Source organism: Haliaeetus leucocephalus, unplaced genomic scaffold (genome assembly GCF_000737465.1).
Source record: "Haliaeetus leucocephalus isolate CR32 unplaced genomic scaffold, Haliaeetus_leucocephalus-4.0 Scaffold159, whole genome shotgun sequence".
NCBI classification, from domain to species: domain Eukaryota; kingdom Metazoa; phylum Chordata; class Aves; order Accipitriformes; family Accipitridae; genus Haliaeetus; species Haliaeetus leucocephalus.
Genome location: NW_010972595.1, coordinates 1756992 through 1772873, shown reverse-complemented (window position 1 = coordinate 1772873; position 15882 = coordinate 1756992). Strand labels below are relative to the sequence as shown.

The following is a 15882-nucleotide window of genomic DNA, read 5'->3' as shown; positions in this document are numbered from 1 at the left end:
CCCCCCCCAATCAGATACTGATACACATTGTTAAGATCCCCCCACCCCTTTGAATACTTTGGGGAGTATTTAAAACACTGTCTTAATAGTTTTGTTTACTTTGCCTAATACAAAAGAGATTTCACTGTTTGAAATTAAAGGCATCTTTTAAAAAAAAGAAAAACTGGTAACTTGTAGAACTTGCTGAGCTCAAGAGTATGCTGATTTTCAAAACATATGATGTTTTTATGAATTAAATTATTGCTGTGTTGTGTGATCAACGACAACTGTGAAGAGTGTTAAATCCTAGTCAGTTATGCCTTAAAGCATGTCCATGAATGAAAAGGAAAGAATATCCATTATGGGGAAAGGTATTTCTCTTCAAAAAATCTGGTAACGATCAACACTGAAAACATAATACTAAGCAAGTGGACTACCAGTCTGCATAACAGTTCCTAAAGAGATTTACTTCCTTTGTGTTTGACTAGATTACTTTGTTGCTGCTTTACCTGTCTTCCATTCATGTACTTTGGTGCCACCATGAGGTGCTCGGCCTATTATCATTTTTAAAAGGGACAGTTTAAAAAAAAAAAAATAAATACACAAACAAACAAGCCCCAAAGTATACTTCCAGACTACCAAGAAAGTCAGACTAGGTTTGTCAGACAGAACAGTAAGTGTGCTGGAGTGCTGCGCCTCAAGTAAAATCAAATGGAATTTTTTTTTAATAGTTTTAGGCAAGTAATTTAATTCTTTAATATGTCTGTATACAATGAAGCACTACAAACCATGATAATTCATACAAAAGAGCTGAAAATTACTGATATTCACTACAGTATGCCAAAGATATTTCACAACTGAGGAAAAGGGAAAATGTCCCATACAAAATTACTCTCAAATGATCTTAGTATTTTTAAGCTGTCATATAAATTTTCAAAGGGGTTACAAAGCATTAGAAAAAAAACCCAGTTCTTTTTTGAGACATAAAAAGGAAAGGAGAAAACATTAAGAAAAATAAAATCAAATTACACTGATGTATTTTAAAAATTCTGACACAGTATATTTAAGATATCAAGGAGATGGATAAGCTCCTTTAGATGCTACCTTTTTTTATTTTATTTATGTCTCACAGGTTCATCAAAAGTTATTTTTTTACGTTTTGATTCTGTAATTTCTTACTTACTGACACCAATGATAAAACTGTACTCATACCAATGAGATGGTAGATCTGACGAGGGCAAGTTTAGGCATTTGTCTTTGTTTAGTTGTTTTAATGTTTTTGTTTGCTTCCAAGTGACTTACAGAACCACGTAAGTCTTGCTTTCGTACAGCCAATTCCAAAATCTTATTACATGATAGCACAATTAGCTTGCCTTGTACAGTTCTTAGAAGTATTACAGATTCATAATTTCTTTGTTAAATGGTCTGAAAACTCATCTACTTTGCCCACCACTGGAAAAGTATTTTTGCTTGCAAATATTATTAGAATTGTTGCTCCATTTAAGGACATGACAGCATCTTTAAATAAACACGTCCCTGTTGCACACAACTTGCAGAAAGTAATATACCACAGATGGCATTGCAATTTAAGAATACATATGAAGTCTGGGTTTGCTTACAGGTCTCTGATGCTTGGGTTAAAAATGTCTCAGAATCTCCCCATTCTACTACTCTATATTCCTACAGCCTAATTCTTGCTCTTTCTGCTGATGTCTGTTCTCTTAAAAAGTCTACTGGTTCAAAATTTTACCATTTTTTAAAAAAGAACTTTAAAAGACCTTGAGAGGAAGAATTTCTGAACGTTTTTTTTTGATCCATCAATCTCTGAAATTTACTACCTTTCCATATATAGATGAATAAAAGAGATGTCATTTTGCATTTAAGAAGTGTTCACACTTACAGTCTGTTCCTTTGTTCAATAAATCTCTTTACCTTTTCATCCCCTTGTTCAGGAACATGCCAAAACCAACATTTTGCTCTTTCACACCCACGCAAAGTTGTGAAATAAAATCTGCAATATTTACGGGGCAACTCAATCATCTCGAGGATCCGCTGGACTGAATAAGAAGCCTAAAATAAAATGAAATTAAAATAAAATGAAATTAAAAGAAGCAGGAAAAAACCAACAGGTAATGTTTTTTGAAAGCAAACAGGCTCATTTTTTTTAGAATTTCAAAATACCTACAAATTATAAACAAAAGCAAAAAATATGTGATCTACAACTAAACCTTTGAAACAACCCTCATCTCTATACTGTATTTGCAGCGTTTCAAAGCAGACCAAGATCAGTCCCTTGCCATGTCAGGTTAGTGTCTAACACAACAAAAATCTGTCTTGAACACCACAGAGAGAATGCAAGAACTGCTAAATGAGACAGACAATGAGTAGAGAGGAGGAAGAAAGGTGACAAACTCCTGCACGGCTCTGGATAACAGTCTGAGAATTCTGGGGCATCAATTTCCTTTATGCTTTTTTAGTGCCCAGCACAATGGATAATGCTGTCTTAAACATGTGAAACTGTGTCTGCTTTTCAGTTCTACAAAAACAATAAAGCAAAAAGCATTATTTGATTTTGCTTAAGCTGGAAATAGAAATCAACAAAGTTCCACTGTAACAGCTGTCCCCTCACCATTGATTTTATTCTCAGAAATTATATTTACTCAGTGATAACAACTTTAGAGAAGCAGAAACATAAATATGCATAGATTCATAATTTCTGACTAACAAAATTAGTGCCAAAGGATCAGAAATCATTAAAGATTTAACAACTCACCATTGCATTTTTTTCCATCTTCCATGGCTCAAAACCTCCAGAATTCTGCAATGGAAGTAAAGGACTTTTTCCTGAAAATCTGTAATCTAAAAATTAGGATGAGGGCAATAAATGGATCATGTACTAAAATGAATCATACTGAAACCACTCTCATTTATCTTATTTCCCTTTATATTTATAGTTCCTTCAAGTCACAGCAATGATTAATGAAAATTTGATTAATACAATCTAAAGCCAGTAATTTAAGTTAGTTTTCTAAATTATCCTAAAACTGAGACTTCACACAAACTTAAAGAGTAAGCACATTTAAATTAAAAGCTTCACTACTTTATCCAAGGTTTCTAATCTAATTTACAGAGATAAGAAAAGAAATGGAATAAAAATATCCAGAAGTTTTAATTTAAAGAGGACCCCCCCCTTTATCAGTAATCTGCATTCCCACATCACTAGCTATAAATTTACACTATTTTTCCAGAACTGAAATAAAACCTTTGATGCTCTGTGTTTTAAGCAGTGCAATATCAAGCTTAAGCCCAATGTAAGTTACTGGTTTCTTAACCATGAAACTTAGGTTTAGAACTTTAATTATTACTGATAACAGATTTCCTTCTCTGAAAAATGAATAATGTTAATGGAAGATAAAAGTTCAAATTTTCAACTCCATATCTAAAGAGAAATAAGAGCTTTGGAATGCCTTGCTTTCTAGGGTTCCCATCTGGCCCCTTGAAAGAACTGCGTATTCAAAAGGCAGGGTGCTTAGCCGTTTCCGACAAACTATAGTTACTGAAGAGCATCCAATAATGACACGTTTGTCCTGGTTTCAGCTGGGATGGAGTTAATTGTCTTCCTAGTAGCTGGTAGGTGCTACGTTTTGAGTTCAGTATGCAAAGAATGTTGATTACACTGATGTTTTCAGTTGTTGCTAAGTAGTGTTTAGACTAAAGTCAAGGATTTTTCAGCTTCTCATGCCCAGCCAGCGAGAAAGCTGGAGGGGCACAAGAAGTTGGCACAGGACACAGCCAGGACACCTGACCCAAACTGGCCAACGGTGTATTCCATACCATGGGACGTCCCATCTAGTCTAGGAACTGGGAAGGGGGGTGGGGAATCGCCGCTCAGGGACTAGCTGGGTGTTGGTCAGCAGGTGGTGAGCAATTGCACTGCGCATCATTTATACATTGCAATGCTTTTATTTACTACTGTTGTCATTTTATTAGTGTTATCATTATTAGTTTCTTCTTTTCTGTTCTATTAAACTGTTCTTATCTCAACCCACGCGTTTTGCTTCTTTTCCCTATTACCTCCCCCATCCCACTGGGTGGGTGGGGAGTGAGTGAGCTGCTGCGTGGTGCTTAGTTGCTGGCTGGGGTTAAACCATGACAATGTTCTACTAGAGACTTGCACTAGGTACATGGTTCTTACTCTGCATGTCTTTCTAAACAGACAGGACTATCACAGGATAGGAAGGAGAAATGTAATGTAGAACAATTAAATATCTAAATGTTACGTACTATCACAGCTGCATAATTTTGTGCAGTGATGGTGGACAATTTGGTAAATTCAGGATTGGATAAATTTTGTGACAGGAAAAAGACTAGGAAAATGGTCAACCACTAGCTGCAGAAAAATGCCACTGGGAACTTGAGCTCAGAAGTCTTTCCTCCAGATTCTTGCCATCCCCACAGCACAGAATTTCTGACCAGCTCCTTTCAAGAGTTTGTACTCTCCCTGTTGACTGTATGTCAAATTTGTAGGGGAGCAGGCACTAAAATGAAATAGCCAATCCCGCCTGCACAGTTCTGAGGAAAAAAAGGGCTGGTTTGCCCTCTCCTAGCACAGAAACTCTTGCTTTGGCAACTGTTTCAAATGATTTTAAGAAGATTGATTGAGAAGAACTCTTCAGAAGGTGTATACACTTTTAAGGCCAAAGACATGAGCAACTTCAAACTACTGTAGTCTAGAGATGTATTTCGCAGTTGCTTTTTATAGCATCTATGTTTCTTGCACTTCCTGAAAATATTGTTAAATGACTTGGTGGTAAAATCATTCTGCAAGCTCAGACTGGAAGTATAATTTGAAACTAAGCAAGAACCTCTGCCACTGATCTCAATTCAGGAAATCCATGCTTATAAACGTCCATATTAACCAATAACTGTAAAAATATTAATTCCCGAAACAGCTGTTGCAAAGAAACAGAATGCAGTATCTATCTATAAGTAATCAATTCCTGTTTTTGCTGTATCTTGTACGCCAAAAGAACCTGTGCATTTATATAAGGCTAAATGTCAAGAGTTGTTATGTGCAGAGAAAAAGAGAAGGAAACTTTGACTACAGTTCCATTTCATTATGATTTCTCTGGTGGTAGAGACACTTGTGAGGTACCTGTCCCAGGTGTGACAGATACCAGGTCAAAATAAAGTGCTGCTTTTTAAACCCAGATAATTTCCTTGATCCAGTCTAGTGAATGCCTCACAAACAATTGAATTGGCATAAACAAAGAAGTTCTGACCTTCGGCAAGGTAGGAAGTCCCTTAGCCAAGTTTTGCCGACAGGTAACAACCAACCAAGAAAATCTGCAGTCACATTCTCTGACCACAAATAAAGAAAAACAAGTTACTTGCCAATAACATGGCTTAAACACAATGTGTCAAAATACTAAGAATGCAGGCATTGTTGTACCATTGAAGTATCTGAGAACCATAAATACCAAGATAGAATGATTGCTGTTTGACCCTACCAAATAGGATTCTGCTAAAAAAGCCCACCCAACCCCCAAATCCTCACTAATCTTATCATATGAGAGCTTGCATTTTTGCTTCTGTGTATGCAAACTAAAACAAATTCCAGCCAATGCCTTCAGGAATTGAAGAAATTCCTTAAGATTTTATAGGCAAATAAAACAAACGTAAAAATAAATTCTGGAGCGTTCACCAATACAGCATACAATACCATTTGTCCGGGGTTTCATCACTGTAGCTTCACTGAGGGCATTTACTTTCCGGGCACGCAATGGCAATCCTGATAGCAATTCACAGTTCACAAGATCTTTGTCTATACAGTCACTGTTGAGTATTAAAAAAAAAAAAACAAACAAAAATTTGTTTAACTAAATTAAACAGGTGCTTCTCCCATATACTAAACACCTAAAAAGGGAGATAAAGTGTATAAAAGATGAGAATTTCAACAATTTACACAACATTTGAAAACTTGCTGTAAATTTAAAGAGCTAGCAGTCCCAACAACTTTATTTTCATTACTCTTACTGCCTGGTCCAATCTGATTATGATTTTAGCTGAGATTATTCTGTCCTAAAGTGTAACTATATGAAATTCAATAAATAAATAGAAAAGGCACCTGTGAACCACTTCTATTTTTTTTCACTATGCTGACAGGTAGACTGAGACGATTTCTGTCACCTCTGAAGAAGCATCTACTTTTCAGTAGTCTGTTATGTAGTATCTGCCAGAGAAGTAATCCTCAAAGCTTTTGAAATTACATTTGAAGAGCCAACTGTTTTCTTTCATAATAACTGACTCTACCTGGCAAAAGATTCAGGTGATTTCAAAGGGAACTCCAATTAAAGACTGTTCTGCCTTTAACTATTCCCAAATATGTACATTCCAGATACTTAAGCTACTAAAATGTGACGTTTTCCAAAATAAGCTACAAATATTGCTAGCAAAATACTTAGTGATGTCTTTCTTATTTGTAAATAAAGCCACAGAAAAAAACAATCCCCTTTTATGAGATCTTCCTCCTCTCCCCCCTTCAATTAAGAATCTAAGTTCAGTACAAAGGACATTTCAGCCTGCTTGCTGTTTGGAGACAGAAATAGACTTGCTATCCCCTATGAGGGGCACATTCTAGCTATTTAGTACTTCTCATAGCCAGGATAATTCAAATCTTTCCTAAATTGCAGCCTGTTTTTAACACAGTTTGAAATAAAAATGCTACAGCAAATAAGAATAAATTCTAGCTAATAACCCCAAATTCCTCAATATCAATCTTTGTTTTTATTCTAGTCAATGTATTGTATTGGTCTCCAGAGAAAAAAAGTCTGCAGATCTAGTTACTCAGAATTTTCAAATTACCATGTAGAATTTTTTTATGCTTTGTGATGACAGCCTCAGATCTGACACAACAGGATTTTCATAGCAGCTTATCTTCAGGACAATAAATCTCAGCTCTCTTTTTAATCTAGACATGAAACTACGCACAATTTTGCCAGGAACTGTAAACTATATAGCTCTACAATAAATTTCTTTTTTTAAGTAACAGCACCACTAGAAGCAGAGTTTGCTAAATAAGAACAGTAACTATGTTTTCTTCTAGATGAAACTTTGCAATGGTAACATTTTTGAGTAAATTAGAGAAAACAGTTTGACTCCAAATGAAGGAATAAATGCCTCTTCTCTAACTGCAGAGTGTGCTGCATTTCAACTAAGGAAGTGAAGTAATGCGGTATTACTTGCACATATTTTATCCAGCATAATCTACTTATTCTAGAGCATAAAGAACTATTTATGCTACTAAGGTAAATTTAAATGGGTATTTTACCAGAAGGAGGAGCTTGGAGCTTTCTAGTTGATTAATGAAAAGATGCAAAATTCTCCATTTAACGGACTGCTGGTGCACTTCAAGTCTGTCACAGAACTGTGAATGGTGCTGGAAAAAAGCAACCCCTTCTTCTATGCCAGCTAAGGTTTCTTGATTATTGTGAAAATGACTCTGAAATATCTGTTGTTTCTCTTCTAATTACTCAAGTATTCCATCAGTTAAGTATACTTTTTCTACAAAGTCTTATTCTGCTTCATTTTTGGGCTGATGTTGAATGGAAGTTTCTTAGTCTGACATTTGAAGTCATATGTGCTATAAACACTGTAAGCATAGCTTGAAGCTAGCAGAACAGTAAAGCACGTGCTTAGCTCCACATGCCATGTTTTTAAGTGCCTTTTTCTATTGCTGTTCAAGTATTTGTCAGCCTGAATTTGAATGAGATCTTTCACTTCTTTTATCAGTTTAGAAAGTCCCGAGGCAGAAAAGAAAGCTGAAAGTTTCATTGATTTTTTTTTTTTTTTTTTTAAGTTCTGGTAACTGCTGTTGCAGCTGGAAATGTATCTTATGCTATACTCACATTGAGATGCCAAGGTGAGACACAGGCATAGAGTGGATATATTTCATCACCAGCCAGAGGACAAAATAACCTCTATTGTCCTGTCAGGCTATGACTATACTTGTCTTGTAGTCTGCACAGTGAAATTATATTATTTCACATACTTATTTTCTTAATCACATAGTCACAATAACATAGAAAAATTGAATTAAAATGCTGATGGTGTTTCAGTAAAAACATCACATTTCATTAGTACAGCAACTGGGGAACATCACAGGTTGCATGAAGGACACAGTATATATACCTTTTTTCAGCTTCACCCTTTTTTTCTTGTTTAACATCAGGCACTCCATCTGCAAACCTGGACTGTGAAGATATTTAAAATGTATTTTTAGATACAGCAAAGCACTACTAAGCCTGTTACACTTTACACTACAGACTTAAAACCGTTAGTGGTTGTTGGAAGGTGTGATAATACAGTTTTGACCGTAAAAACTGTAATTTGGACTGCAGAGTTACTCTTACACCATCTTTTAAAATGGACACACTGCCATTATATTGTGATCTTTAAAATAGTGATTTTTAATTGGAAAAAAGGGTAACATGATTGTCTTCACTTCTCTTTGCTCCCACTGATAATCCCAGCAATTTTTAGACCCACTGCCCAATTTTAACTGCGCCTGACAGATGTGTAGAAACCCCCAAAAGACATTCCATCAAATTCAATGAAAATTTAAAGCTGTATTGAGGAGAAATCTAAGGCTTCTGCTCAGCTGTGCACCATGGTGTGTAGGCAAAAAATCCTCAAAGATATGGAGAAAAAAGACAGCCCCTAACATATTTGGGGATGAGAATTTAAAGGACTGTTATAGAACAAAGTCATGGAATCCTGGCTTTGTTTTGGGTGTTATTCATGAAGTAATTTGAACTTCACGTTACATCACAAATTTATGATAGCCAAAGAATTAGAGATGGATATGCTCTCATCAGACTTCCAAACTTCATTTTACCAGTTCCCCAAATATTTTTAGGGTTTTCTCCATGGTCTCTCACATCATTATTAGTTGGAAAAGCCATCAAAAAAACCAAACACCCAAAATCACCCCAAATGGTAGATACTTGCAACATGTGTTCTGCCATTCCACTCCCTCCACAGGTCTGCACAGCTAGTTTTCCATCCACATACAGGAATAGGTTTAGGGCTGCAGCATGTATTTTATGGCATAAGTTTGGTTAAGTTTGAAGTTTGGGTGAGATTAGTTATACATATTTACTGTTGTCCAACACAGCAAAGAAAAGCAAACATTAGGACACTGATTTTATAAAGCTACAACACTACAAAGTAGTCCAACTGGGATTGACCTGGCAATATTGCAACAAGTACTACACCTCCAGCAACCTATATGATTTGACAGACTCTTTTATCTTCTCTAAGAAGTCAGGGAACAAAATGGCGCTGTTCACTTTACGAATCAGATGTTAGCAGCCCCAATTCCATTGCTAAAGGAAATGTTTCTATTCTGCTTTTAAATAATGATTTTGCCAAGGAAACTGATTCCCTACTGTTTGATTAACTTATCAATTACCTACCAGTTTTTAGCCATGTGAATTTTACAGTTTAACTTATCCAGTTAAAACCATTATCCACTCTTGAAGTAGTGGAAAATAGTAAATGCTATCAGCAGCTATGTCTGAGTGGCAGTGAAATTCCAAACCATTATCAAAGAAGTAAATAGTATAAAATTTCAAGTCTTAAAAGACCTAGGCTTACTATCTAGAGGAAGGAGGACAGAGAGAGTAGAAAGGTCAGATAAAGTCAGTGAGCATGAAAATGCCTTAACGTTCCCTCTGAACTGCCAGGAAGTCAGTATGTTAATGTAATGGCCCTCTGCCCAAGTAATGAGCCACAGAATGATCCTCCTGGGATGCATGATGGCTGTGCAGCTCCCCAACTTTCCAACACCACCCCATCCTTCTGAGACTGTGTGGTTACAAGCACTTAATACCGACTTTTAAAACTAGGTGTGTTATGTAAAAATGTCACATACGCACAGTAGTACACTTAGGTGTTCACTGGAACAGTAATTTTCATACAGTTGGTAATACAGAGTTACTGTAAGAACTGATATAAAAACATTTTAATTCATGTTCAAATCTGAAATGAAACATTAGTGGCAAGGTAAAAAAAACAAGTTCTGTCAAGCAAAACTTAGGCTGTCAATAGTACAGTAATCTATGAAATGCTAATATTCTTTTTATTACAAGAAATTGAAAATTTTGTTGATAAAACAGCATTAGTAATTAAAATTATCCAATTATATAGACTAATTTCTTAAACTATTTAGTGACAGAAAGCATGGTTTCTCAGTACCTTTTCATCCATGTCAAAACTCTTTAAAAGTTCATCTAGTTCTCTCAGTTGCCCATCTTCAAGAAAGTCTTCAGTAACACCTCCCAAAGGACTGCTTCCTCTGGAGGAGTTCCGGGTTTTAATATCTTTAGCTGAAAATGTATAAACACATTACTTATGTGTTTCCCATGCTACAAGACAACAAAGTTTTTATTTCCAAAATATTACAAAGCCTTAATACTAATGACATTTAAGAACTCCTAGGACTTACTAAATGTGAAATTTATATGTAAAATTATTTCACCTTTAAAGCACGAACCATTTCAAATAAATATTAAACTGAATCTGCAATTAAAATTCTATCCAAACTGTATGTTCCGTAATAGTCCCTGTAGAACAGTAGAACAGGTTTATTTATATAATTCAATATTCTAGAAATAAATTCAGTTAAACTTTGTTATTAAAACAGAACCAAAGATATTTATGGTAATTTGCTATGCAAATAAAGACGTAAGTCTTTTCTGGAGAAGGAGGTAAGTTGATTGTAATGACATGATGCAACCCTGAACTAAATACAGATAGCTCTGAGAAACTCCAAATTCCTATAATACAGTAAACTCAATGAGAATGCAGTGTCAGGAAATTTCAACACCTTTTGCAGATGCCACAGGAAATGAACAGAACACCTGACTGGAGCTTTCTGAAGCAGCTGTTTATGGACAAGAGAACAGCTCTGCACAGAAAAGAAACTCACTATTTCATTGGATCACATGAATGAATTTCAACTGCACTGTGTTGTCTAGATACAGGAAGAAAGAATCAGATTATGATTGGAAAGGCTTTTATCTTATAGTCACTGGTGTCCATATCATCATCAGTACAAGACACATCTGCTTGAAGATAATGTACACAAGATTTCCACTTGAAAGGTGAAGAGGATTGATGTCATCCAGAATACCTTAACTGTAGTATTTGTTGCCCTTCTTAGACTGTGAAGCCACTGAGATGAGCAGCCATGACCTCACTACATAACACAAGACACCAAAGCAGTAATACGTATTTCTAAATAAATACAAAAATTGTCAGTAATTACCAAAATCAGGCACCTTTCTTGATCTGTACAGATCTTTTTAAAAAGTCATACAATCAAACATAAGTTACCATGTGCATATTAATCCAAGAGTGTGATGTGATCCTAAGCTTCTCAGATCTGGGAAGAAGGACCTACTTAAACCTTTTTCTTTATTTTAAGCACCACAAAAAGACCCAAAGACTTTTAGCCTCAAACTTCATTAGAACATGAAGTAAAACAAGAAACAGTCTAAGAAAATGCAGAAGTTACTAAATAGTACAGGACTTGTTCCCAGGTTTGGCTGCAGTCACCTCAGTACTGCAGATGCCATGGCACAGGCCCCTCTGGCTCTTTACATCACCAGAGCCCTAACTGTGTACTTACTCCCTATTCCTCTTCAGGGAACTTATGTCTATTTCTTGGTGTCTGAGCTCTTAAACCCTCATTACCTTTTATTCTGCCTTCTAATCACTGAAGCCTGAAACTCTCTCCCGCAAATAGTCACTATTCAATCCTTTTTCTCCAGGAGGCTACATCTGTCCAAACCACTCACTCTACATTAACACAACATATTAATATGAAAAAACAGCACAAGAGCTACTGTCACAGACACTTTTCAAGCCTGCAACAAAATCAATACATAATGGCAGAGTGTCAGATTAACAGCAAGCTGACAAACTGACAACAGAAAGGGAAACACCAAGAACCTTCAAAACCAGCCTCAGCACTCTGTGCCTTCTCCAGTGTGTCAGTAATGGACTTCTGTTTAAAGTCAAAATCCTGTTTCTCCAACCTAAGAGAAACTTCCACATCAGACGTACCTTGCATAGTAGGTCTGTATGCAAGCTGTAGAAAACAGAATAAATCACATTCAGATGCTGCCTAGTTGGGACTGTTCTGCTTAAAATAGGAAGAAAAAACCATTAAGTCGGAAGTATCCTTCTCTAAAAAAAAATAAGCATTCTTAAAAACCAAAACAGTTTGTCAAAGCAATGGGCATAGCATCTGCAAAAAACAGAAGCACAACCTGGAAAAAAACCTATTATAAAATTCTGTCTGCTGATGAACACAAGAGAACAACCAAGTGACATTATGAGTCAGACTCCAAAGCAGTATCACAGTACTCGGTGTCTTACTATAACCTCATCAACTAACAGAATTCCTTGCCTTGTATCAGAGAGATGTCAAAAAACCCACAACCAAAACAAAAAAAACCCCCAGTACTACCAACAGACAAGTACAACAGAGAAGTACATGTTCCCTATGAGGGTCAATTTTGTACCATTTCAAAAGACATCCATTTTATATGCATTAGGAAACAAAACGCTGTTACAATAAAAAGTATTACTGAACTGACAAGTTCTCATTTTATGTGGAAAGTAGAAAGCCTAGGTTTTCCCACTGAACATCTTTGTGGTTACTTTCTTCTCTCGATCACAAAAATCAGCAAAAATCTCCAAAGATTCTTACCTTTCAGCACCCAGTCACAGCAACTTTCAGTATCATTTGACATTCCAGATTCTTGTATGGTAATACATCTGTTTTGAATAAAAAGTGTATTTAAGATTTCCATCTTGCACAAAAGCAGAATTAATCTAACCAGTTCCATAAAATTAAAGTTCTCAGTAATACTTTTAGCTATAGACAGAATCCTTACATACAACACACTGTTCTAAGACTGTTCTTAATTCTTCTTTTGGCTTTCTTATGTCCATCCCTACAGATACACACCTAAACACAACAAGTAAAACCAAGATATTTCAAATCCCAAAATTCATCAGTAAATGCTCATTATCTCAATTCACCTTTGCCTAAAATACTGAGGAGGGAAAATCTCTGTACATCAAATTATGGAAATACTGTGCTAATGAACCAATTAATCAGTTTCTACAAAATGTGATTTATAGTAATTTTATATTCAAGACGATTTGCATAAAAATGAATCTCAAAAGAGAGTAACAAAAACATTTGTTCATAGAAAGATACTTCACCTCTTTTAAAGATAAGCTGGGAAAAAAATAAATATTTCTCCTTATAAAAGCTCAGAAGGTAAAAATACATATTAAAATATTATATATAGAATATATAAATCAACAATGTCATCACCAAAGATTTTGGAAGCTCACACCTGGTGAATGACACCAAGTATAATGACAGCAAGCTGCCTAGTAAAATGGAACAATGAAAATCTGCAACAACCTAGTAGAAATTAAAGTTCCCCAGCATGTGTAACTTGGAACTATACAAACGTTCAGGCACAGGTATCTATGTATATATGCGACATACATTAAGAAGCAGAGTTTAATAAGTTACAGCAAGTTTGTAGAGATGAGAGGGATTTTTATTAGACGCAGGCTCTCTGTAGGCTCTTTTCCACTCTCTCCAACATTTTATGTGAAATGCAAAGTTTGAGTGATTTTGCCTACAACAACAATTGACTTTCTTTTTGTAAAACTGCAGTGCAGACAGTTCCAGAAAGCTGTCATCTTCATAAACACTGCTTAAAACTGAAAATATTTAACAGATGAAGAGACTGAAATCTTCATGTTCAGGTCAAAAGCCACTTCCAAATCTTTACCAGATTCTGCTAATTGTGTAGTGTGAAATAGTTACAGAAACACTTTATAAGTTCTTGTAAAGAAGGTGCCTAAAACACATACAGAAAACTACATTTATTACAGTACTTGGCATTTGCTCACCAGCTGACAAGTCTAGGAGCAGTGACACGAACCAGAAGTCAGCCCATTTTAGAGATGTAGAAATGGAGACAGACTAGACCATCTCAGAACGCAGGATGCTCTTGCATGATGCTGCTAAGTTTAAACAAATCTCTCTTTACAGCACAAGTTACAGAAACCACAGTGTTCAGTTTGCTATTTTGGATATGAAAAATGGATTCAAGTTTAGGTTTTCTATTCAAAAGGAAAACAGTAAAATACATAAGTCTCCTAAAAGCAAGAATAGCTGCTGATGCGCTTTCAAAGGTATCCACTGAACCTACTAATTCTGCTGGGATGAAAAGACATACTGGATGCCACTTAAGAGTAAATGTCTAGATACCCTACATGAGAGGAAAGAATGATGATTGATTAAAAAACCTGCACTGTTGGGAGTCACATAAGGGTAGGCAATAGAAAATGGCAAACAGAAGTGAATGTGAAAACTGAGTTTCACTGCCCCACTCAGGCTGCAGGGCCAGAATCCTTTCCTGATGACTGGCAATTAATGCCTGGAAGTGACCAGCACTCTTCTTAAAACGCAGCCACCAGAGGAGTAACCAGTCCTACTTATCCTAAAGGTCAGAGCATGCTAACTGAATCAAACCATTCAGGACATACACACACAGAGCCTTTTCTGAATCTTCCTGGGGATTAAGAGACAGTACCTGCTTGTCCTACTTAAATCTACTTGTTCAGAGACATCAGTTCTGGGCACATGCACAAGCACAATTACAGTAGTTAGGAAACTTTAAGTTAGAGATGTGTAGCAATGTTAGGTGCCTCTTTGGTTGTTGGGTGCTTTGTTAGTTTGCTTAAAAACCCACCCAACCAACCAAAGAAAAAAGCCTTATTTGAATTTTGGACCTCAATCACTGTTCTGACCTGTATGTTCTGCTTTTGAAGGACACGTGCTCTCATTATCTGAAATTTGGAAGCCAAAAATTATTATCCTTGAATTTTCGTAACTAAAAATACCCTTCCAGCTTTTAAGGTCACAAACAGTCAAAGATGAAAAGTGTCATTGGCTAAACACATCTTGTGTTTAAATTGAAAGCTCAAACAAAATGGATCCACAGTGGCTAATAGTTACGGATCCACAGTGGCTAAGAGTTGCCACTGAACACTTGTCAGTTACTCAAGTCAACCTGGTACATCCTTCACACAGTTTCAGTGCTTTGGTTTCACAATGAAACTTGAATAAAAAGTATTACCTCATTATAGCAACTGACATTTTGACAAGCTGCTAGATCTCAGACTTTTGTAGCTGGAATAACACCACAAATTAAGGCACCAATCGTTTCCTTTACAATTACAATTTAAATTCTATTAAACTCTTAAGTAACACTCAACACATTTTTAAAAGCTTTTTAACAACCCAGCTATACTTTCAGAATAACTTGCTGCTAGCAGAAATACAGTTCTTACTGCTCCATACCAATGCCAGACTAAAATATCAATACACAAGAAGTAACGTACTGAAGTCCATCCCCATGCATACATGCACTAAAATAGTTTTAGCAAAGATCCAGATTCTCTCATCATCTGCCTGCTCTTACTAATCTGAAGGGAAATCATAACAAAAGCTATGTACTGATACAGTTAAAACATTCAGCAACAACCACCATGCGCAGGCATTAAGTGCTTGCATTGCTCTTCTACCTAAAATCACCTAGATTACATTCATCTAGAGTGTAATGGCTAACATTAACCAAATATTACACAAAACATGCATATAAATTAATATTTCTACAAGTTAGAGATAGTTTACAGTAGCGCAGTTCTGACTCGCTGTTCTACGTGGACAGACTAAAGTGGCATTACAAACTAATACTGCAATGAAGCAAAACTGAGTATACATAAAATAAGAAGCCAAAC

At 35.9% G+C, this 15882-nt stretch overlaps 1 protein-coding gene across 1 annotated transcript in view; it reads right to left on the bottom strand.

Moving 5' to 3' along the window:
• TOPAZ1 (testis and ovary specific PAZ domain containing 1) overlaps positions 1-15882 on the bottom strand; it is a 79513-nt gene that overhangs the window by 18289 nt on the left and 45342 nt on the right. Inside the window, exons 6-8 of the mRNA XM_010562424.1 lie at positions 12758-12825; positions 10237-10367; positions 1912-2049 (exon numbers count right to left, since the gene is read on the bottom strand). Of these exons, the coding sequence (XP_010560726.1) occupies positions 1912-2049; positions 10237-10367; positions 12758-12825 (337 nt within the window). The remainder of the gene's footprint in view (positions 1-1911; positions 2050-10236; positions 10368-12757; positions 12826-15882) is intronic.